The sequence below is a fragment of the Phaseolus vulgaris genome, chromosome 2 (genome assembly GCF_051622355.1).
Source record: "Phaseolus vulgaris cultivar YP4 chromosome 2, ASM5162235v1, whole genome shotgun sequence".
Taxonomy (NCBI): domain Eukaryota; kingdom Viridiplantae; phylum Streptophyta; class Magnoliopsida; order Fabales; family Fabaceae; genus Phaseolus; species Phaseolus vulgaris.
Genome location: NC_143499.1, coordinates 36,011,767 through 36,034,408, shown reverse-complemented (window position 1 = coordinate 36,034,408; position 22,642 = coordinate 36,011,767). Strand labels below are relative to the sequence as shown.

Genomic DNA, 22,642 nt, shown 5'->3' with positions numbered 1-22,642 from the left:
TTCAGAAATAGAATGAGAGAAGAGATGGAAACAGAATTAAGAAAGAACTTGAGAATCAAGAATACCCAACTCATTTCTCAAGAAGAAAAAATTGTCCTTAAGCAGTGGCTTGGTGAAGATATTTGCAAGTTGCTTTTCAATTTCAATAAACTGAACTTCACAATCCCCATTACTCACATGATCTGTTATAAAATGGTGGTGAATCTCAATGTGCTTTGTCCTTGAATGTTGAATCTGATTTTTGGTGAGATTAATAACACTTGTGGTATCACAAAGGAAAGGCACCTTGTTGACCTTCAACCCAAAATCTTCTAACTGTTGTTTGATCCAGAGAATTTGAGCTCAACAACTACCAGCAACTATGTATTCAACTTCTGCAGTTGAAAGGGCCACACAAGCTTGCTTCTTGCTATGTCAAGATACGAGACTTTAACCAAGAAGATGACAAGTCTCACTTGTGCCTTTTCTATCCAGCTTACACCCTGCAAAATCAAAATCAAAATATACAACCAAATGTATAGGAGAGTGAGAGGGATACCATAAACCAACAGTGGTTATGCCCTTAAGATATTTCAGAATTCGTTTGGCAACCTTAAAGTGAGATTCTTTTGGATTTGATTGAAATATAGCACATAGACAAACATCAAACATGATGTCCGGCCTGCTAGCAGTGAGATAGAGCAAATAACCAATTAATCCTCTGAATTTGGTTTGATCTACTGTTGTTCTAACTAAGTCAGCATCCATATAACAGCTTGTAGGCATTGGTGTGGATGCCTCTTTGTAGTTTTCCATCTCAAACTTCTTGAGAATCTCCTTGCAATACTTGGTTTAGCTTAGAAAGATGTCATCCTTTGATTGCTTGACCTACAACCCTAAGAAGAAGGAAATCTCTCCCATCATAGACATTTCAAACTCCCCCTGCATAGCTGCCACAAATTCCTCACATAAACAATAATTAGTAGCACCAAATATGATATCATCAACATAAATTTGAACCAAAATGATAGCAGATTTTGACTTTTTAATGAAAAGAGTCTTATCAATTTTGTCTCTCTCATAGCCATGAGACAAGAGAAAATTGTTAAGCCTCTCGTACCACTGTCTTGGGGCTTGTTTGAGTCCATACAAGGCCTTTTTCAACTTTTATACATGATTAGGATATTGGTGATCCTCAAAGTCGGGTGGTTGTGAGACATAGACCTCCTCATTGATGAACCCATTGAGAAATGTACTATTCACATCCATCTGAAACAATTTGAAACCACTCATGCAAGCAAATGCAAGCAGCTATCTCACAGCTTCTGATCTGGCCACAGGTGCAAAGGTTTCATCATAGTGACTGTCTTCCTCTTGATTGTAACCTTTGGCAACCAACCTAGCTTTGTTTCTTGTTATCAAACCAGCTTTATCCGGTTTATTTTTGAACACCCACTTGGTTCCAAGGACATTCATGCAGTCAGTTTTAGGAACAAGAGACCACACATCATTTCTGGTGAATTGATTCAACTTATCATGCATGGCAGCAACCCAACTTTCATCCTTAAGTGCACACCTACAAATTATATATATTCTTTGATTGTATCCACAAAGAAATATCTATTGACACCTTTCAAAAGATTCGTATTAAACATTTACTATCAGAGACTAACACTTACACATTTTAGTAGTTTGGGTATGCAAACCTCATTTACATGAATCAGAGTAAGTTTAAAGTATATTCATATCCAAAACTCACAACAGGTGTTATGACCATCAATAAAGTTAGGCATCTCTATTACAATAAACTTCTCTTTAGCTTCTCACCACTGATGTTAGTCTATGTGACTTAGACCATCAACAAAGCTAAGAAACTCTATTACAACATAAATCTTTATGTAATACATAAATTTAAACAATGATTCACAAATCATCCTAGAGAGCCTAAATTAGTACATTTCTTATCATTCTCAACAACCCTTATCATTTAAACATAATTCCTTTAAACAAAACCACAAATCAATTAAATATACAATTCAATACTCTATTTACATTTATATTTAATATTCACAGTCAATTAAAAAAAAGAAAAAAAAAATTACCTTAAGCAAAACTTCTTTCACTTGAGCGAAAATTGCTTTGTTTAGGTTTCTTCGTTTGAGCCAAGAGTAAAGATTTATTTTCTGTTTTATTTTCTATTGAGTGAAAAATCATTTGCTTAAGCAAAAATAGAGTCAAGAGAAAATGTTAAGTTTCTACTCTATTTTTGCTTAAGGTATGAATTTGAGATGATATTAAGGTATGTGTAAGATGAGAATTTAAATGTTTTTAATTTTGGTAAATATATTGTTACATCCTTAACTCTCGCTCAAATAACAAAGTATCATTCAAACAACATTTAAGTAAGGAGACCATCCTATGCATCCTTTATTTTGTAAAGAATATCACTTAAGTAAGTGACCTTGATAAAGAGATGTTCTCTTATTTTTATAACATGATTTACTCGATATAATTTGTTCCTATGATTCCAAATTATTGTATAATTATTACAATATAGATCTTTGTATGATAATTATTAACAAATGATATATGTGAAAAATGAATATAATTGCGTTACCTATATGTTTGTGTGTGAGAAGTAGTTTATAGGAAGATAGTATGGTGTAATCTAAATATAATGTAAGTATAGAATTATAAAGTTGTTCAAAAATACATAAACTTATTACCTAGATCACTGGTAGATGTATTGAGTGGTGAAAAATCATTAAAGATTTTTGTACATCTTTTTAGAAAATAAGTATAGATAAAGATTTTTGTACATCTATTTAGAAAATAAGTATAGACGGAGTTATCTTAGTAATATGTAGATTACCAATTGTTACACTCGTAAAGAGAAATTTAATACTCAAATATACTCAATATCATATCTCGAAAATTATAATGTTGCAAGTTTTAAAGTTGTGAAAGTTTTTATTTAGTAATTAAAGTTTTTGGTGTGAAAAAAAAATGTGTTTAATTTATATAATAATGATATTTTATAAAGTTCACATATATGTAATTTAATTTCGTAAACGTGTGTATTTAGGTCATTTTATATATATATATATATATATATATATATATCACGAATTTCACTAATTTCTGAACTCTAAAATGGTGAATTTTTAGACACATGAAATGCAGTTGTCATTATGTGTTTTCCTTCATTCTTTTCATATATTCATTATTGTGTTTTGAAGACTTCTTTTCCTAAAAAGTGTCATCGTGAGAGGAATCTCTATAAAATAAAAACTTCCATTTTCCTTTAATTAATGTACTTAATTAACACGTATATGCACTAATAAATAGATAGAAACATGACTAATTCTTTCACTGAACAAATTAGTTATGGACAGTATCAGACACAAGTGAATCCCATTACCACTAATTACATTATTTGTCCTAATCACATTTTTTTATTTATTGGGTAAGATCCTAAACTAGTATCATGTTAATATTATATTTTGTTTATGCACATTCCTACTAAATAAATAAAATACCTAATATTTCTTATCTTATTTTTTAACTAGAGATGATTTCTTTCAAAGATAATGTTTATCACCACTTGTTTTTATATTTTCATTCAATAATTTTGATTGCTTGTAATATAACTTTTTAACATGGACCACAACTAGTTATTTCGTTCCTAAATACAAAATTTATATACCTTTCACTTTCAAAATTACACTATTTTTGTCATACAACACAGATATAAAAAATAATAATAATGAATAGTTTTACAGTTTACAGAAAAAAGAAGCCACTTGTATATATTTCATCCTCAACCCATAAATAAATATAAAAGTTCTATCTGTTTTTTTAATTGTATAATTTAGAAATTAATTTTAACTTCCGAATTACATATAAAAAAAACATTTTTACCTTCTAAGTTATACTAAAGAAATAACTTCAAAATTAGATAATTAAAAGTTAAACGCTAAAAGTAACTTACATATATAAAAAAAAAAAATTACATATTTATAAATGCATGACGAAAATATAAAGGTGGAGGAAAAAACAAGCCACATTTATTTTGGGCAATTGCTTCCTACCCAACACTTTTGAACCTGCACCTAACATAATTTCAAAAATTCCAAAAATACTCTTTATTCTGAAATAAAAATTCAAAATTGAAAATAATACTTTCCAGAAAATAGATTCATAAGAGATTATTGTGTTTCGAATATAAAAATTTGAAAAAAAAAATCAAAATCACATTTCAAATAAAAAAATTCATAATTAAAAATAATACATTCAAAAAAAATTATACGTATTGTGTTTTGGAAAAAAAATTCCAGAATGTAATTTTGGAAGTACATAATTTTTTTTAAAAGGATAATTTTGTCTTTTCTTCTATAATTGGTTGCAGTGGTATGGTGCAGGAAGCAATTACCCATTTTTTTCTAGAAAGAAAAGTCCATTTTGAAGGAAATACGCGGGCGGACCCAATTATAATGGGCCTAAACCCAGAAGGCGAAAAAGGGTTTTGGCAGATATAAAATTTGAAGTTAGGGTTTGGAAATGAATCTGTGTAGTGGAATCGCAGCAGAGGAGAGGAAAGCGAAACCTTAGAGCGGAGGAAGATGGTGAAGTTCCTGAAGCCAAACAAGGCGGTGATCGTCCTGCAGGGCCGTTACGCGGGGCGAAAGGGGGTGATCGTCAGGACCTTCGACGATGGAACCAGGGAGCGCCCATACGGCCACTGTCTGGTCGCCGGAATCAAGAAGTACCCTAGCAAGGTCATCAAGAAGGACTCCGCAAAGAAGACGGCGAAGAAATCGAGAGTGAAGGCCTTCGTGAAGCTGGTGAACTATCAGCACCTCATGCCCACGCGCTACACGCTGGACGTGGATCTCAAGGACGCGGTTAACCTCGACGTTCTCTCCTCCAAGGACAAGAAGGTCACCGCTCTGAAGGAGACGAAGAAGCGCCTCGAGGAGAGGTTCAAGACCGGCAAGAATAGGTGGTTCTTCACCAAACTCAGATTCTGATCTCCTCCACAGTTTTCTTAAGCCTTTTGCAATCTTACTTTTCCTAATGTATTCGCAGATCTTATGAGATAGTCATTTTATGTTCTCTTACATTCGTTGCGCCTTTTATATTAATATTTTGGCTTTTTTAATTAATTCTTGATGAGCATTTTGTTTTTTATAGTAATGAATTCGGAGAGACGTCTCCGTTCAATTGCAATTTTCTGGTTTGTTTTATTAGTACTGCGTTTTGATTGCAATTTTGATGTTGTGTTGTTGTAGTTAACTCGATTCTGCACGATTTTCACAGAATTAAAGAGCGTGTTATAAGTGAATTTACATATTTGATTAATGTGTTGGGATATGAAAAGTGAATTAGCAATGGTGGAGGTTTTGCGTTTCTGTGGATATTGTTGATCACCTGCGTAGAATTTGTGAAGGATGATGACTTGTGTCGGTTGGCTCCATTGGCATCATGGTTGAAAGTTCCGGGCAAACTCAGTGATCAACAAAGGAAGGTACTTCCAATGCCTGATCAGGAAGTGTGAACTTGGTGACACCTGTAAATAATTGCTCAATTACCTTTCTAACACTTGCAAAGATAAAATTATTAGGTACAACCCCTTGTTGAATCATGTTGATAAAAATATCAATTACTTGTAGGTGTGAATTCCTCCCTTTCTAAGGGTTAATTTTAATAGACCAATCTTATAAATAACTAGTATTGTAAATATTTCACTGCAGATAAATAACTGGTAATTACACAAAAATTTTATAAAAAAATAAATTTTCACTATATGCCAAATTTCTATGTACTACAATCATTCTTTTATTCTTCGTTTATTACGCGCATATATTACTTCTATACACGTTCTATGCAGTTGAGAAAATATCTATATAACTTAACATTGTTCATTAATAAATCTTTTATACAGTTTGAAGTGTCTGTTTGGTTTAATGAACCCTTTAGGTGTGCAGAGCCTAAAGAAACTTGATTAGGAAAGTGTACGCAAGCTTAAAGCAACTGACGTTTCTTCTGACACCTCCCTAGCACCTTCATAGTTTTTTCTGACATCTTAATTAGCGAGGATTCGTAGTTTTCTGACACCTCCATGGGTGAGGCGAAAAACCACTTAACCCTTAAAAATATATCTTGAGTGTATAATTCAGAAGTATTTTTTAATTTGAATTTTATTAAAAAAACATATTTCAAATTATAAAGTTTGGAATCAAATTATAAAGTTCCGACATTTCCAGAATCTGGAAATAACATGGAATTTTACAATTAAATGCATTTTATTTTAAGAAACATTTCCAATTATAAAATCTGAAAAGTATTTCTGGAAAAAAAAATACCAATAGAATACAGGATAAGTATGATATTTTAAGAAGTATCGTAAGAAACTATGGAGATGCAAGAGGAAAACCCCAAAATAGACATAAGACGATACAACATTTGGATTGAGAGATTCAGACTATGACTAAATTGTAACAAAAGTCGCTCGGAAAGAATGCATTGATCTGAAATTATCACTTTTTAAAAAAGACGCTTAGAAACCATGAAACATGCAAACTACGACTTTTACGATACAACAATTAAGTGTAATACAGAATGATAAGATTTCCAACTTGTCAGTCAATATTCTTTCCACATAACCATTACGGATATAAATGTTCCATGTCCAACAGTACAGACCTACACGAATATGCTTATTCTCTTATTTCTGAAATGGAAATTTTAAAAATACAATCAAATGGTACGAGTTACGCTTCTAATACCATGCCAACTATGCCAACCAGACTATAAGGTGGGTGCCTAGACAGTGTCTCTAACAAGCTACAATTAGTCATTCTGCACTTCATCGTCCATTCAGCACCATTCCCACCTCAATCAAAGTCTCAGTCCTTCCTGAAACACAGAAAGCTGAGTTACCCAAAATTCAACATGTGACAATAAAATCTTGTACAGAAGCATCTCAATTTATTCAACCAGAATGCTTTTCTTTAGGGTTGGCAGGGGAGAACCCAGGAAATGAGTGATCAAGTGAGTGAAATTAAATAAACAAGAATGTTTTACACATGCATATATGTAAATGAGTAGTTTCGAATATGAATGTGATCTGTCCATACCTAAATGTATATTTACAAAAGGAAACCAAATATAAGTAAACATTATACAACGGATCAATGATCACATTCAGAACAGAGCATTACAACTTAAAAAGCCAATGTTAATTAAAAACCTAGTGGAGGGAAATAACAGCCTCACAGTGCATGCTCATATTTACAAAGCATAACATAGAGTCAAACTCTGAAGGATTACTTGAAGAGTTTCTCTGTGATATTGGTCAATCGTGCAACATCAGCACCTACAAGAACATCGGCCTTTTTCCCATTCTGAAAGAAATGAAGTGTAGGCTGCAGAAGGTAAAAAAAACATTGTTACAAGTTAAAAGCCATGCAGAAATTTAAGTCTGAAATTGCCAAAATCTTCAGTGACACATAAATCAGTGGAAATTTAAATTGATTAGGCAATTGACGTTGATAACATAACTTACCTAACTGAGCATGTATACAAATTACAACTAGGTCTTAGAATAGAGATTCAAGTGGCCTAAGTTTGTATTGAATTTAATCTAATTTTCAACCTAACTCGATTAAACTTGATTGGGATGGATTGGGCTAGGCTTACCCTTTTCTATTTAGCAACTCAATCCATCCCAACCGAAACATAATTGGACTGGGTAAAGATGGGTTATCAGATTGAATAATTAAAAACCTTATCACCTCATAACAAAGAAAAATACCTCAAAATAGACAATTTTAACAAGCTCAGGACGATACTTAAAATACGCATAAACAGTAATTCTAAAAATACTGAAAAGTCAAAATAGCAATCATAAAATAATATTCATAACCATGTTTCGCAACTCAGTGAATGAGGTCCCAAGACAATAAATTATAGACAAATTCTACAATGACATTTATATTCATTTGTAATAGCACGTGCGAGAAGAAATAGTTATCCCTAGTATTCATATAACAATATTCATATGATAAAACATAAAATTGGTTTTATATATAGTAGATTTATTCGACACTTAGTATTTTTACTATATAGTTGGGTTGGGTCGGGTTCATCAGGTTTAAAACTCCCTAACCCAATGTTAATTAGAATCACTGAAAAAAACAAACCCAACCAGATCCGTAAAAATGTAATTGTTATTTTTGCGAGGGCACAACTCACCCCTGTACTAGAATGAGAATGACATCTTTTTGATATAGAAGCTTGAAGTTAAAAGCTTTGATGATTATAACCTTGAAGATTTTATGCTTCTAACAAAAAATATGCTATGTTGTTGATGATGCTAGCTTTGAAGATGTACATCTTGTGTTTGATCTTGGGGTTTAGGTTATAATCTATGGATTTCATGTTGTAAGTGCTTTTACCTTGATTTGATCAATTGTTAAGTTGGAAAGCCTTTGAAAGTGTTTTGGAGCCCTTTGTGGTTTTTAGTTTTGTTTTAATAGATTAAATGCGTTTTAATATCTTAAAATGTTCTTAAATTTGTAAAAGCAAGGATTTTATTTTTTTTGAAACAATTAAAATGACAATTTAATCGACTACAATCACTTAAAACCCAAAATTGTCAATTTGAATCTGTTTTAATCTATTAAAAGGAACTTATCATACATTAAAATCACTATATCTTAAGTCTTGTTTCTGTTCTGTTTTAAACGATTAAAACCACTTAAACCAAAGAGCTTATTTCTAAGCTTTGTTTTAATCGATAAAAACTATTGGCTACCAAAATCATTAAATCTTTCCCATTTCAAAACCAAATGACACGAAATCAAAACCATTATTTCTAAAAACATTGTCTACTCTAACCTGAGATTAAAAAACACTTCTTGGAGCCTTCTTGCTTTGATCTTTGATTCAAATCCTTGGTTTAAGTTCACACTGTGATCACCTTTATATCTTTCCTTCTTTGTCGTCTTGTATATTTCTAGGTGATCTTGTTTCTTTTCTGTAATTTCTATGGTATATTGATCTTAACTATGATTGTCAAGAGTGTTGCTTATGATAGGGTTTCACAAGTGTTGGTACAAGATCTTGTGTGTATTGTATTTTCTTGAGGGATTCTTGTAAAACTTGAAAATATAGTGGGTTGATCTAATCAGAGTGATTAAGTAACTAGATGTAACTCTTGTGATGGATGAACCAGCATAAATCTTTCTCTCTCCATCTCTCTATTTTCTTTACTTGTTATACTGCATATTATACTTTCATATAGCTCGAATCTTTAATCTTGCTCTACATTGATATGTTGTGATGTTGATCAATCAATTCAATAATCATTTGTTATCTATTTTTGAAAATTGGTGATAGTTCAATTCACCCCCCTTAGTGTTTCACCACTTCATTAATGAAATCATAATCCACTGACAAATATGATTAGAAAAGGACGAATAAACAGCGGGAGAAGTTTCAAATTGATGATGAATGCCTAATATGATTCACAAGCTACAACCAGATTATTTTGTATACAATGTACATGTGCGAAAAAAGGTTTTTATCACAACAAGCACTATTTGAGCACAAATTTCTAACAAAATGTGAAATAAATTACCACAGATGTAATCTGCAATTTGCCCAATGTGCCTTGAATTGCTTCCTGGGAAAAGTGAAAGTAAATGTTTAAGCCACATGGAAACTTCTCGATGCATAAATCATTAAAATCATGCAAAAAAAGTAATAAAAAAGAGAAAAACCACCAAATCTCCAAACCCAAGTCTGATATTGACTATAGATAGTGTCAAAATACAATATATATATATATATATATGGAAGCACTCATCACTTTGCAAACCAATTTTGTAAGATTGAGTTAAACCTAACCCACTTTATAAGATGGTATCAAAGTTTACTCTAGATCCATTAAAGGATCACTTACCATGTTATCCACGTACCAAGCCCAATAATGTTGGACGTGAAGGGGTGTATTGGGATAAACCCAAGTCTCATATAGACTAGAGATAGTGTCAAGATACAGTATATAAATGAGGTCAATCCTCACTTTACAAGCTGATTTGGTATAACTAAGTTAGACCTAAGCTACTTTGTAAGAGTATTAACAAAAGGAAAATTGCAAAGCATGTCTTGAACTAGCGAGTGCCTATTATATTAACCACAAATGGATAGAGCTAGTGTTAGGTGTCCTACATTCATATTTTTATAATGCTCAAAATATAATTAGGCTCATGCAGAATATAAATATTAAGCTATTTGCAACTATGCGGTACATCTTACTGAAAATTTAATTTAAGATAAAATAAAAGTGGCATTCCGAAATCCATTAAATAAATTGTAGTTTGGTTCATGATTTGAAACCACGGACCACACCAATAAATATTACTCCATACCTGATCGATGTCAATCTTATAAGTTGTCACATCAGGATACTTCTTACTGAGCTCCCCAACTATAGGAGAAATAAACCTGCCTAAACAGAAGTATACACCACGAAAACAGTGAGAATTTTTCTATAGAACACAGACATCAAGAAAAAAAAAATACAAACAACAAACTCTATGACATGTACCATCATCATAGTTTTTTCCATCCGCCAAAAGATGAATTACTCAACTCAAACAAGGGCACAAAACTGGAATGAAAGTTTAGAGTACATCACAACGCATGCAGTTTGCGGTCTCACATTCATGGTGAGCATAATTTACTGTTTGGTATCATAGATACAATTCAAATTATGAGATCGCATCCTCATAGTTCTTTTACAATGGTCACACACATGCATCACCAAGAATAAGCAGCACAGTAAAATAATTACAATTCACTGGAAATATCAAAGTCAAGATAAGAAAAGGTCACCGCAACTTACAAGGTCCACACCAAACCGCAGTGAAATAGAAGATGGCGTGCAACGAGTTATCTATTGAACAGAATTTCACCAGAAAGAAGAATTCAGCTCTCTATAGATTCATTCACATATAAAAAAAATAACAAAATAGAAGAATAAAGTATATTTACAGACCTGTACCAGAGCCTATTTGCCAAATCATGGAATAACAAACCTTAATACGAAGCAAGATAACATACACATACCTTGAACTTTGGTAAGGATATTGTTGAACTCTTCCTCTGAATTAACAAGTACAACATCGGAAGGACCTGAAAATAATTCACCAATAGACTTTCTTATTACGATGCAGTAAAATAAAATTGAAACAATTAAATATATATCAAATCGTTTTCATCAAGTGGAAATAGTACTAGTAGGAAGCGAATTCAGGAATAGAGGTTAACGCAGAGGTGAACAATGTAGACAGCGCAGCAAGTAAAATAACGCGATTCCTTTCGTTTATCGTATAAAAATCAAGCAATGTACAATGTGTGTGTGTGTGCGTGAGAGACAGAGAGAGAGAGACCTGCGGCGGAGGAGAGGGAGCGGGAGTGGTGGAATGATGGGAGGAGAGAGAGCTGAGATGAGGCGATTGCGGTGGCGAAGAGAGATGGTTTGGATGGGAGTGAGAGAAAGCGGTGGTGAGCGTTGAAGAAGATCGGGCGAACCGTATTCTTTATAGCATGTCGAAGCGCCAAAGATCGAAACAACCAATTTCTCGCCATCGCTGATTATGCTTCCCTTCTCGCTTCCTGTGCTTTCCTTCTCACTTCATAAACTTCCCCCACAATTAACCCTCCTTTCTGGGCTTAGGTTTATTACACTTTTCAATACATTATTTTATATTTATTATAATTAAATTTTATTAAATGTTATGAATATTAAAAAAATTGCTCACATAAAATGCTTTAATAAACCACTCTGACAATTTTAATAATCATACTCAGTTTTACTTAAATACTAAAGAATTAAAAAAAACACACTAAACTCGGTTTTTTACTTAAAAATCAATTTTAAGAAACATATTTTTCTATTTTTTACTTTTATTTAATTATGTTCTAAATAATTTTTTATTTTTACTTTAAATCAATCCTTTTTCATACTAAAAAACTTTTTTTTAAAATCAAAGAAATTTCATATAAGATGTTTTCTGTTCTATTCTCGTCTTTCTGTCATCATATATAAAAATCACTGTCAAAAAAGTTATAATAAATTTATTTATTTCAAAATATGTAATAAAAAAATATTATTAAAAAATTTCCTTCAACTTTTCATTTCATTAAATCTCAAGTTTTGTCTCTCGTCCAAGCAAGGTATTTTTTTTTTCTTAATAATACTTTTAAAACTGGACTAGTATCTAGTCAAATACTTTTTAAGGTTTAAAAGTTAAAGAGAAGTGAAATCAGTTTTAATAAAATTATTATATAATTTAATGTATGGAATAATATTAAAAATGTAATATCATAATTTTATAATACTAAAAATTGAAATATATTATAAACTTTTAGGTTCTTAATATTTAAAATACCTATAAAATTCAATTAAAATATGTTTTATCTTATTTAAATTAAAATTTTAAATAACTTGCATTAACATTTATCAATAATAATAACCTAGAATAAAAAAATGACAAATATTTTAGATGATTTTATTTTTAAGAAAAACAATAAACAATAATAATTCCTATTCTTCTATTCGATTTCCCTTCGCTTAAGTTTATTTGTAAATTAAAAATCATTTTCTTGTTGAAATTGTGAAATAAGTTTTAAAAATGTAGTCTTAAAGGAAAGTATTTTGTAAATTCAAATGTTCCAATAAAAAAAAAGTAAAGCACTTTGTTACGAGCTGTTTTTATAGTTTTTACCTACCTAACACATCTCCAATGATAGCACATTATAAAAAAAATATCACTTGGATTATTAATGATGAAATGAGAAATAAAATAGAAAATATAAGAATGATTTATTTTCTTAAAATTGTGTATGTTGGAACAAGATTAAAATGGAAAGGAAAAATTGCTCTATTATTATTTAGATTAAAAAGAAAAAAAAAATTGTCGAAAAGACATATTTGTTCTTTTAGTATTATATAATAATAGTATATCACTTATACAGTGTTTGGTTTTGGGGTGGACTGTAGTCGACGAGGGATGTCGCAGTGCCACCCGTTTGGTTCTATAAGTGGATGTGAGTGAGGGAGAAGATGACGAGAAAGTAGAAGGGAAGTGATGCTTCTGAGGAATGAAGAGAAAAGGAGAAAGTGTGGGAAGAAAGCCACGTCAGATGTCAGATGTTGGTAGTTACGAAAGTAACCTTATCTTTTTCACTTCTTCTTCCACATATGTGTCTCTCATGCAACACGACAAAATGACATGCAATTTGCACTGAACTTTACACTGTTAGAAAATGGTATTTATTATTATTATAATTAAAAACATTATAAAAAATATTGTAGTAATTAGAATAAGCTTTAAAAATTTATAGAAGAAATATGATTTTTTAATAATAAATGTAGAAAGTTATTATTTTGTGAAAATTGAATTGTTTATAAAGAATATAATTATTTATTTAAAAATAAAATTGTTACAGAATGGAAATAAAAAATTATAATGTTTAGGGTTTTAGATTTTTTAGATTTAACATTATTTATTACTGTTATAATTAAAAACAGTATAAAAATGTTATAGTAATTAGAAATAAGCTGTAAAAATTTAGAGAAGAAATAAGATTTTTTAATAATAAATGTAGAAAGTTATTATTTTGTAAAAATTGAATTATTTATAAAAAAAATAGAATTTAGACATAATGGAAATAAAAAATGATAATGTTTAGGGTTTTTATTTTTTTAGATTTAACAGTATTTATTACTGTTATAATTAAAAACATTATAAAAAATATTGTAGTAATTAGAATAAGCTTTAAAATAAATATGTTTTATTAATAATAAATGTAGAAAGTTATTATTTTGTGAAAATTGAATTGTTTATAAAGAATATAATTATTTATTTAAAAATAAAATTGTCACATAATGGAAATAAAAAATTATAATGTTTAGGGTTTTAGTTTTTTTTTAGATTTAACATTATTTATTACTGTTATAATTAAAAACATTAAAATATGATTTTTTATAATAATAAATGTAGATAGTTATTAAAATTATCTACAAATAAAAATTTAACTAATACAAATTTTTTCAATTAATAAAATTAAAAACAAAGAAATCATATTTCATTTCTATATTCAATTTTTTAATTCATTTCAATTTTATATTATTTTTTAAGTTATAATTGAAACTTACCATTATTTTAATTATCAAAATTATGTACAAAATTAATAATATTTTTTATTATTTTTTTACATCCATGGACAAAAATTATATTTTATTATTATATATAACATAATATAATAGAAATTAAATAATATAATACTAATTATTTTAATTAACTTAAATATTTTTTAAAGTAATTAATATTTCATTTTTCTATTTATTTATATATAAGGGTAAATTTGTAATCTTACAAATTTTACTATTCAAAATAATTTATAATATTCTTATAACCATCACATCACTCATCAATTTCAATAAACTTTTCTCATACATCCACTTTAACATACTCCAATCCAAACAACTTCAACTTTTTTCACACTTACACTCCCCCACACTCTCAACTTTTCACTCCTCCACACCCTCTAATCCAAACAAAGCCTTACTTTTTTTTCTAAGTAAAAAACACAATTTTTTCTTTTTTCTTTGTATGATGTTGGCAAATTGCACATATGCAAGAGACACGAAGGTATCAAGGAGTTAGAAAAAAATATTTTAGTTATATATAAAAATAAAAAAAAAACAGAAGGTTTTAACCTAAGTTCGCTCTTTTCATGCAAGTGCAGACAGAGTTTCTCAACAACAAAGAAAGAAACTAAATTTAATAATCTACAAAAATGTGAATTTTCTCATCTTAGTTAACTCACTTCCTTTTTTACCTCACTCCTTAACATTTTTTTATTCTTCATTTCAACTAAACAAATCATAAGTTTTTATAAAAGGAATATATATATATATATATATATATATATATATATATTTATATATATATAATCTTCATTATTGAATGTAGCATATAAAAAGTCTAAGCACCCCCACACCTTTTTTTTCATACTTTTAATAGAATATTTTAGAACTTTTTTATGCACTAATCACTTTCCCTTATAGACGATAAAAAAATATAATCATAAATATCTGTGAATCAAATTTATAACAAATATTTAATATATTTTTAATAAATACTCATATTTAACAAATACGAGTATTTTAATTATTAGTTTGTTGATAGAACAGTACAAATGTCATAATATTCAACTTTTGATATACATGTTATCTACTCATCATAATTAAAGAATTTTTGAAAATTAGGTGATTAAAATAAAGTCATTAACGAAAAAAATATTAAGTATTAGAGACTTGTCTAAAATTTAATTATATATATATATATATATATATATTTAGACATTTTAAACTAAAGTTAATTTTTTTAAAATATATACTTTATGATCCTACTTATTTAAATTTTTATTTTAGAAAATCAATTTATTTGCACTAATATTTTATTATACAATTTTAGTTAAATTATATTTTAAAATTAAATTTTTATTTAAGTTTTATATTTTAAATAATTTTTTAAAATAAAAAAATATTCACAGATATCCATAAATACTCGTAGATATATAAAAAAAAAATCGCAAATATCTTTTTATAGATACGGAGCAAGTAACTAGACGAATATGAAAAAGAAAAAAAATTAGAGGGTACGTGTCATCCTACTTCAAAATACTATGAATACAATATTTTTGGCTACAAACTTAAACATCATTAGATTAGGTCTAGACGAAACATATTGGGCCTAAAAAAGTGGGCTGGGCTTAGCATTCAAAGCCCGATACTGTAGAATTTCTTGAGAGCTTTTCTTACGAAAACAATAGAACCCCAATTCTGAGAGTTCTAGGGTTAGGCCGCAGCAGAATCGTTGTCTCTGTCGTATTCGTCGTGTTCGTCGTGTGTCTCAGGTATTCTTTCTTTCATTCCATCTCTAACACTTAATCTTATCTTTCTTTTGAAACTTCATTCATAATTTTGCTTACAACGTTTTCCTTATTCATTTGAAACGGATTCGTTTACTCTGTTTTTTAAAATTCGAACGTACCCTGTTTTCCTTTATTATTTGCACTGTTGAGGGAGGGTTTGTCTCCAAGGTAAATTAGTTGGAAAATTGGGGAGGGTGGTAGCTGGAGAAAAAAAAAATCGATACATTTTGGTACATTTTGAATGCACCGTGTCACTTTGTGGATTAGATTGATCTTTGGGTGTATAAAGGTGTTTACTTTTTTTTCATTTGGTTCACAAACCAAACCTCAAATATTCTTTATTTCCTTCAATGAAATATTAATAAATGTATAGTAACAAAGAAACAAAGCATCTGTTATCGGATTTTGACATAGTGTGGTGGCGTACACTGGAGAATTGGTTTAATTTATTAATTTTTTGTTGTGTATATTTGAAAACCAACTTATTTTGGTTTCCTTTGTAAAAGGTGTTGCATAATGGAGTCAAATCAGGCACACTCATCCATGGAAGTTGAAACAGTCTCATCAGAAGCCAAAGTTTTGCCGCCAAAGCCAAAATTTGAGGCTCTGAAACCTCATGAGATGTCTGATGGCCAGGTTCAGTTCCGCAAGGTGAATGTTCCACCTCATCGATACACCCCTCTGAAGAAAGCTTGGATGGATATCTATAATCCCATATATGAACAAATGAAAATTGATTTGCGTATGAATCTGAAGGCTCGTAGAGTTGAGCTGAAGACAAGGGCTGATACCCCTGATATTAGTAATCTGCAAAAATGTGCTGATTTTGTCCATGCTTTCATGCTGGGTTTTGAGGTCATAGATGCCATTGCTCTTCTGCGTCTGGATGAGCTCTACATTGAGTCCTTTGAGATCAAGGATGTTAAAACACTTCGAGGGGATCACTTGTCTCGGGCTATTGGGAGGTTGTCTGGTAAAGGTGGTAAAACCAAGTTTGCAATCGAGAACGCTTCAAAGACTAGAATCGTGATTGCTGACACCAAAATTCACATATTGGGATCTTTTGCCAACATAAAGATTGCCAGGGATTCTCTCTGTAGCCTCATTCTTGGTTCACCTGCAGGAAAAGTGTATTCTAAACTAAGAGCAGTTACTGCCAGATTGGCCGAAAGGTTTTGATCTTTTTCTACTTTGCCATTGATGAGGATGATTCATTGTGTGTAATGTTGTGGGTGTAGAACATTAGTGTGAAAGTGAAGTTTTGACCGTGACAGTGAATACATTAGATGTGTTGAATTCGTTTTGTAGTTTTTTTTTTTAAGTTACTTTAATCACAGAAAAACAATGAAATAATAAATAGGTTATTTCTTATTTCATAGGAGCAAAATCGAAATAGGAGTCCAGTAAAATGAGAATGTAAACTCTTATGTTTATGATTTTTTTTCATTCCAATGAATTAAAAAAGTGTATGATATTTTTTTAACAGTCACGAATCCTTTTCACTGTATTTATCTTTACTTAAATTTATTTTTTAGAAATCATCAATTGTTACAAATAATTTATGTTAAAGAGTATCTATTCACAACGACTTCAATTATAATAACATTCATTTATTATAAATTTTAGTTATATAAAAAAATATTTATCATGTGAATTACATAAACTAAACTTGTAGTTATCCATCAAATTCTATCATAGAAAATCAAAATGAAGACACAGGTTATGAATTTAGTCACTTGATTTGCATACGTGTATATAATTTTAGTCATGCATGCAAAGGAGCATGATCCAAAATTCTCCATTCTATAGCATAGACACTAATAAGTCATCAACACTCCCACTTTTATCATACTAAAAATTCATACAATAAATTTGAATTTTTAGAAAATTAATCTGTTTCTTTGAATTTTAGAAAATTAATGTGTTTCTTCTTTTTCAAATTGTATTTATAATTGTGTTAGAATTGTCAAAAATTCAATAAATATTTTTTGAATCAAACATTTCACTCATAAATGTCATATGAGTGTCTTTTAAGTATCGGTGTTCGATGCGTGTATCCGACATGGACACTTCATTTAAGAGAAGTGTTTGTTTGAGTCTCATATCTTATAAATGTACACAAAAATAGGAGTTATTTTGGTTAAAGATTCAAAATGTTGAGAAGATGATTTGAGGGAATTTTTCATTATAAACTGGTTTTGGTGTTCACAAATTTGTTCATATTTTATTGTTTTATTTTTTGATATTTCAGTAATTTTCTATTTTTTTATATTTATTAATAATTAATTATTTTATAATTAATTAGAAATTGCTTTTTTATTTTATTTTTAATACTAATACACTATCATTTCATAAAAAGCAGTTATTAATTTTTTTCAATATAGAGTAGTTTAACAAAAGTGAACGAAAAAGTTTATTAGACGGGAACCAGTGGATTTACTCTTAAATGACATAGTGATTTATAATTTTTTATCAACAATCACATCACTCGCAAACTCCAATAAACTTTTCTCACAAATCCACTTTAACATACATTGATCCAAACACATTCACTTTCTTTACATTTTCTTCTCAAACTCTCCCGCATCTACTATTTGAAATCCCTACAATCGCCTCCCGAATCCCAACTTAACAAGCCTCGCAAATTTGACTTCAAATTGAGAATCCTACCACTATACATATCACTTAGAGCACCCTTATACTTTCTATGTGTGTCACATGAAATGGTTAAAAAACTAAATTGTCCCTCATGTTATTACTCTTTCTTACTATCCTCTCCTTGTTATCGTCAATCCTTTGTTGTCATTGTCTCCCTAATCATTGACGCTCACTTGTCATTATTATCACCATTGTTTATATTTATGTTAAGGATGAATTTAAGGAATAAAGTATCTGAATTACACAATTCCGAAGTCAACTGACTTCCAAATGTACAATTTGAAAGTCATTTTTTATATAAAAAAAACTTATGAATTGTGTAATTTCAAAAGAAACTTTCGAATTACACAATTCAGAAGTCTAAAAATTACTTTCGCATTGTACAATCCAGAAGACACTCCCATATTACACAATTTGAAAGCTTTTTTTATGATAAAATGACTTTCAAATTGCATAATCCACTAGTCAAAAAACTTTTCATATTGTGTAATTCAAAAGCTTTTTTTCATGCAAAAATTGACTTCTTGATTGTGCAATCCAAAAGTTTTTTACATCAAAAAATGATTTTCAAATTGTATAATTTCAAAGTCATTTTTAAAGACAAAATGAGAATTTTTATATTTGTGAGGTGTAGAAATAAAATATAGGGATGAAAAAAGAAATCACTGGTAGATACATCAAAGAAGCATCAAACATGATCAAACTTTGTTTATGTCTTGAGTGTAGAATGCAAAAACAAAAAAGTAATTTCAGCAAAGTTTGAACACTAAAAAACTTTAAACTACATTTTCACCTTATTTACAATCATGCAAAGTATATTGCAAGTTAGTTTTTTATGTTATCGAGGTTATATATAACACTACATTTTGTATTATAGAACATTAGACCAATAATAATAAATGCTTTTCATTTCAAGTAATTATTTTAATTGGCCATCCAAACATTTATTTAACTAAATTAATCTTTAGACGTTTACCAATTTTTTATAAGCTTCACCAATTTTAGACCATTGAAAGGATAAATATACTATTTAGTTATTTAAATGGCTTGTATTGTAAAAAATATCATTAGAAACTAATTGAATAATTATTTAATTCTAAGAGAACAAATTAGAGAGTTTACTTGGAATTTAACCATTTGGACTTTGAAAAGTGAAATATGAGAGAGAAGAGTAACTTTGACGCTTGATATTGGAGAGTTGAGTAATTTTGGAATAAAGTCTGAGGGTTGTTAGCATCTCATCATTGAAGCAAATGTTCATTGAAAGTTAGATTATATGGTGCCATTGAAGAAATAGAAAGTTAGAGTTTTAGTTTTTTTGCTTCATTGTGCCACTTTGCGTGCTAGGTGATGATCCAATTAATGTCATTCAATCTAATTTAATAGAAGAGACTGAATTGCTCATTTTAAATACTTTAGAACTACTCTGATTTTTTTAAAATATGGGCACAAAATTGAATAAAGTCATAAAATGTTGGTAAAAAAAGGGTAATTATATCTACAAAAATATAATATTATTTGTTATCATCAACATTATATGTGTCTTTGATTAGACTACCATATTAAGAATTGCGTTTAAAAATGTTGCTTAAAGAAGACACACACATTTAATGTTGCAAGGAGAATATTTAATGTGTTTACGTGCTTGAACATGGTTAAATGCAAGACAAAGAAGATGAAGGATACAAAACCTCACGATAACACCAAAACAAATTACAACAAATATTTCTTCTCAATTATAAATGTGGAAGATCTATGTGAAGAAAAAAAGTTTGATGATGACAACATTTACAAAAAATATCTTAGCATTCTTGTGTTTTTAAGCAGTCCCTAACTTTAAGATTGTGAGAAAGTGCATTGTCTGTGTTCATAACAATGTAGAAAAGTGCACTTAAACTTGTGGTTGTCTTAGGATGTTAAATCTCTTTTAGTGAGCCAAATCCATGATTTTTTGGATCACAAACTTTGCTTAACAAAGTCTTTTAGCTAAGAGTAGTTGGGTTCAAAGAATATCCATGCTTAGCGAGAAGTGGTTGTATCTAAAGAATACTTGTTGTAGCTAGGAGAGATAGTGTCCAAAGAATACTTGTTGTTTAGTCGAAAGTGTTTGGGTACAAATAATACTTATTTTTAAACTTGCAACATTAGTATGCATTAGTGAAGCCTTGATCGTGTTGATTATGACTGGACATAATTTGTGTTATCAAACGAACGGGTACAAAAATAACTTATGTAAATCTCTCTCAACTCGTATATTTTTATATTACATGTTATTAATCTACAACTAATATAAGGAGAGTTTTGTGAAAATAAGTTTTAAAAAGCATTTTTGACAGTGCGTTTGTCTTGTTGAACTTGCATCTAATGATTTTTGTCAAACACATCTCTTACGAAAAATAACTTAATAGTGAATATGTCCACTTCACACTTTGTTTGTTCAATCATATCATACACTATTTTGTGAATTGTTTTCAAAAATCTTAAATACATAATTCAATCATATATTTTTTTATATATTTCACATAGTTTCACATATAAAAATGTCATAAAGTCATCAACTATGTTTGATCCTTATAATAGAGTTTTACAATGAAAAAAACACCTTACATGCATGTGTTTCCATTCTTTACTACATTTAATTAGACAAAGAGATTTTCTAACTTTTATTTGTGTGTTTATTTTATATAATTCAGTACATTTTTAAATATATTTGAAGTTGTTTTAGTGATCATTGCCTATTAAAGAGTTTTGAAATATTGTTTTCATAAGTTTTTTAAGAGAAGTACACCAAATTAAGTAATTACACTGTGAGTTTATGCTATTTTAATTTTTAAGATACATTTTCATTTTGTAAAATTAATGTTTTCATTTATATTTTTAAGATCTTCAATACTTTTTTTCTATTACTTTATTAATTTGTTCCTAAATTACTATTTACTTAAATTTATTTTTAAGTTAAGAATAAATTTATTGATTTTGTGATATTAGTTTTTAAAATTCAATCTTTTATTAAGTATTTGTAAATTCAAATATTTTAATGAGAGAAAAAAAAGTGAAGTCAAGGTCTTTGTGACAATTATCACCATAATTGTATTAATGCACTTTTTGTTATGTTCTATATTTTATCACCAACTTTTTAATATTTTGTGCTTTAATTTTCAAAATTCAGACACATTATTATGATACAAGAAGTGAATGAAAAAGGATATTCATGATATATACTATTCTAATTGGTATTTAGAAAGAAGAGGGCATGTGAATAACTAAACTTGATTTTGTTGTAATTGTCTTCAATATCAAATTTGGTTGTCCTGTCACAAGTTTCACCGGTAGTAATGTTATTGTTTTTGAGTCCTTTAAGTCATTATTTTGTCATGTTAACATGAGAATTGCGCCACCTTGTAAAAAATCTATAAATAACAAGAACAAGAGAAACAAGTAAGGTTGAGATTCAAATCCCAATCAATATTTACTCACATAACATATTTTCAATGATCACGTACTACAAAAGTTCATTATTTATACAATGAGTAATAAATGAAATGAGAAGAAAATAATTTGGAAGACGAGAAAAGTGTGTATGTTGAATCAACAAAATTGAAAAGGCAATGCTCTATTTTCATTTATTTATTTAGTTTGAAAGAGAAAATAAATGAAACTATATTTTTTTATGAAGACACAGATTTATTATTTTTCATTTCAACTTAACCAAACAAAACATAAATGTTATAAGAAGATGAAATATTTAATTATACAATTTAATCTTGAACGTGATCATTATACAATTTAAGTTCCACATGTTTATGATATTTTTAATAAAATATATTTTCATTTATGTATTTAAATCTTTATAGGCACCCACCATTTCCCCATATGTTTCATAGTGCATATATAAATACATTTGTTATGTCCTTAAACACAAATCAATTAATATGTGCTAGAAACCAACCGGGCTTAGAAGTCATTGGGCCGAAACAAGGTGGGCTGGTTT

General features: G+C 29.2%; 2 protein-coding genes and 1 non-coding gene across 4 annotated transcripts; 2 read left to right on the top strand and 1 right to left on the bottom strand.

Moving 5' to 3' along the window:
- Positions 1-4,461: 4,461 nt before the first annotated feature.
- Positions 4,462-5,208, top strand: LOC137811701 (large ribosomal subunit protein eL27). The gene has a single exon (XM_068613531.1). It carries the CDS (start codon positions 4,602-4,604, stop codon positions 5,007-5,009), a length of 408 nt encoding a protein of 135 aa, XP_068469632.1. The 5' UTR covers positions 4,462-4,601; the 3' UTR covers positions 5,010-5,208.
- A 1,409-nt stretch (positions 5,209-6,617) lies between these two features.
- On the bottom strand, positions 6,618-11,734 carry LOC137811700 (thioredoxin O1, mitochondrial). 2 transcript variants are annotated; one of them, XM_068613529.2, is made up of 7 exons: positions 11,439-11,734; positions 11,116-11,181; positions 10,892-10,942; positions 10,416-10,495; positions 9,623-9,667; positions 7,312-7,406; positions 6,618-6,897 (listed from the first exon to the last, which is right to left on the bottom strand). In XM_068613529.2, the coding sequence occupies exons 1-7, from the start codon at positions 11,635-11,637 to the stop codon at positions 6,888-6,890; spliced, it is 546 nt and encodes a 181-aa protein (XP_068469630.1). In that variant the 5' UTR covers positions 11,638-11,734; the 3' UTR covers positions 6,618-6,887. The 2 variants fall into 2 exon arrangements, with proteins under 2 accessions (XP_068469630.1, XP_068469631.1); XM_068613530.2 differs by lacking the exon at positions 6,618-6,897 and having other exon boundaries at positions 7,308-7,406; positions 11,439-11,719.
- Positions 11,735-15,871: 4,137 nt separating this feature from the next.
- LOC137811702 (uncharacterized) lies at positions 15,872-17,291 on the top strand. Its single transcript, XR_016518679.1, has 2 exons — positions 15,872-15,975; positions 16,500-17,291. It is a non-coding gene; the product is annotated as an uncharacterized LOC137811702 (transcript).
- The last annotated feature ends 5,351 nt before the right edge of the window (positions 17,292-22,642 follow it).

Excerpts from the sequence above, each read along its gene's own strand:
- LOC137811700 (XM_068613529.2), bottom strand. The coding sequence starts at position 11,637 with ATGGCGAGAAATTGGTTGTTTCGATCTTTGGCGCTTCGACATGCTATA. Across the intron at positions 10,943-11,115 it reads TATCCTTACCAAAGTTCAAG|ATAACTCGTTGCACGCCATC; the intron begins GTATGTGTATGT and ends TCTGTTCAATAG. Across the intron at positions 9,668-10,415 it reads ATAAGATTGACATCGATCAG|GAAGCAATTCAAGGCACATT; the intron begins GTATGGAGTAAT and ends CACTTTTCCCAG.
- LOC137811701 (XM_068613531.1), top strand. The coding sequence starts at position 4,602 with ATGGTGAAGTTCCTGAAGCCAAACAAGGCGGTGATCGTCCTGCAGGGC.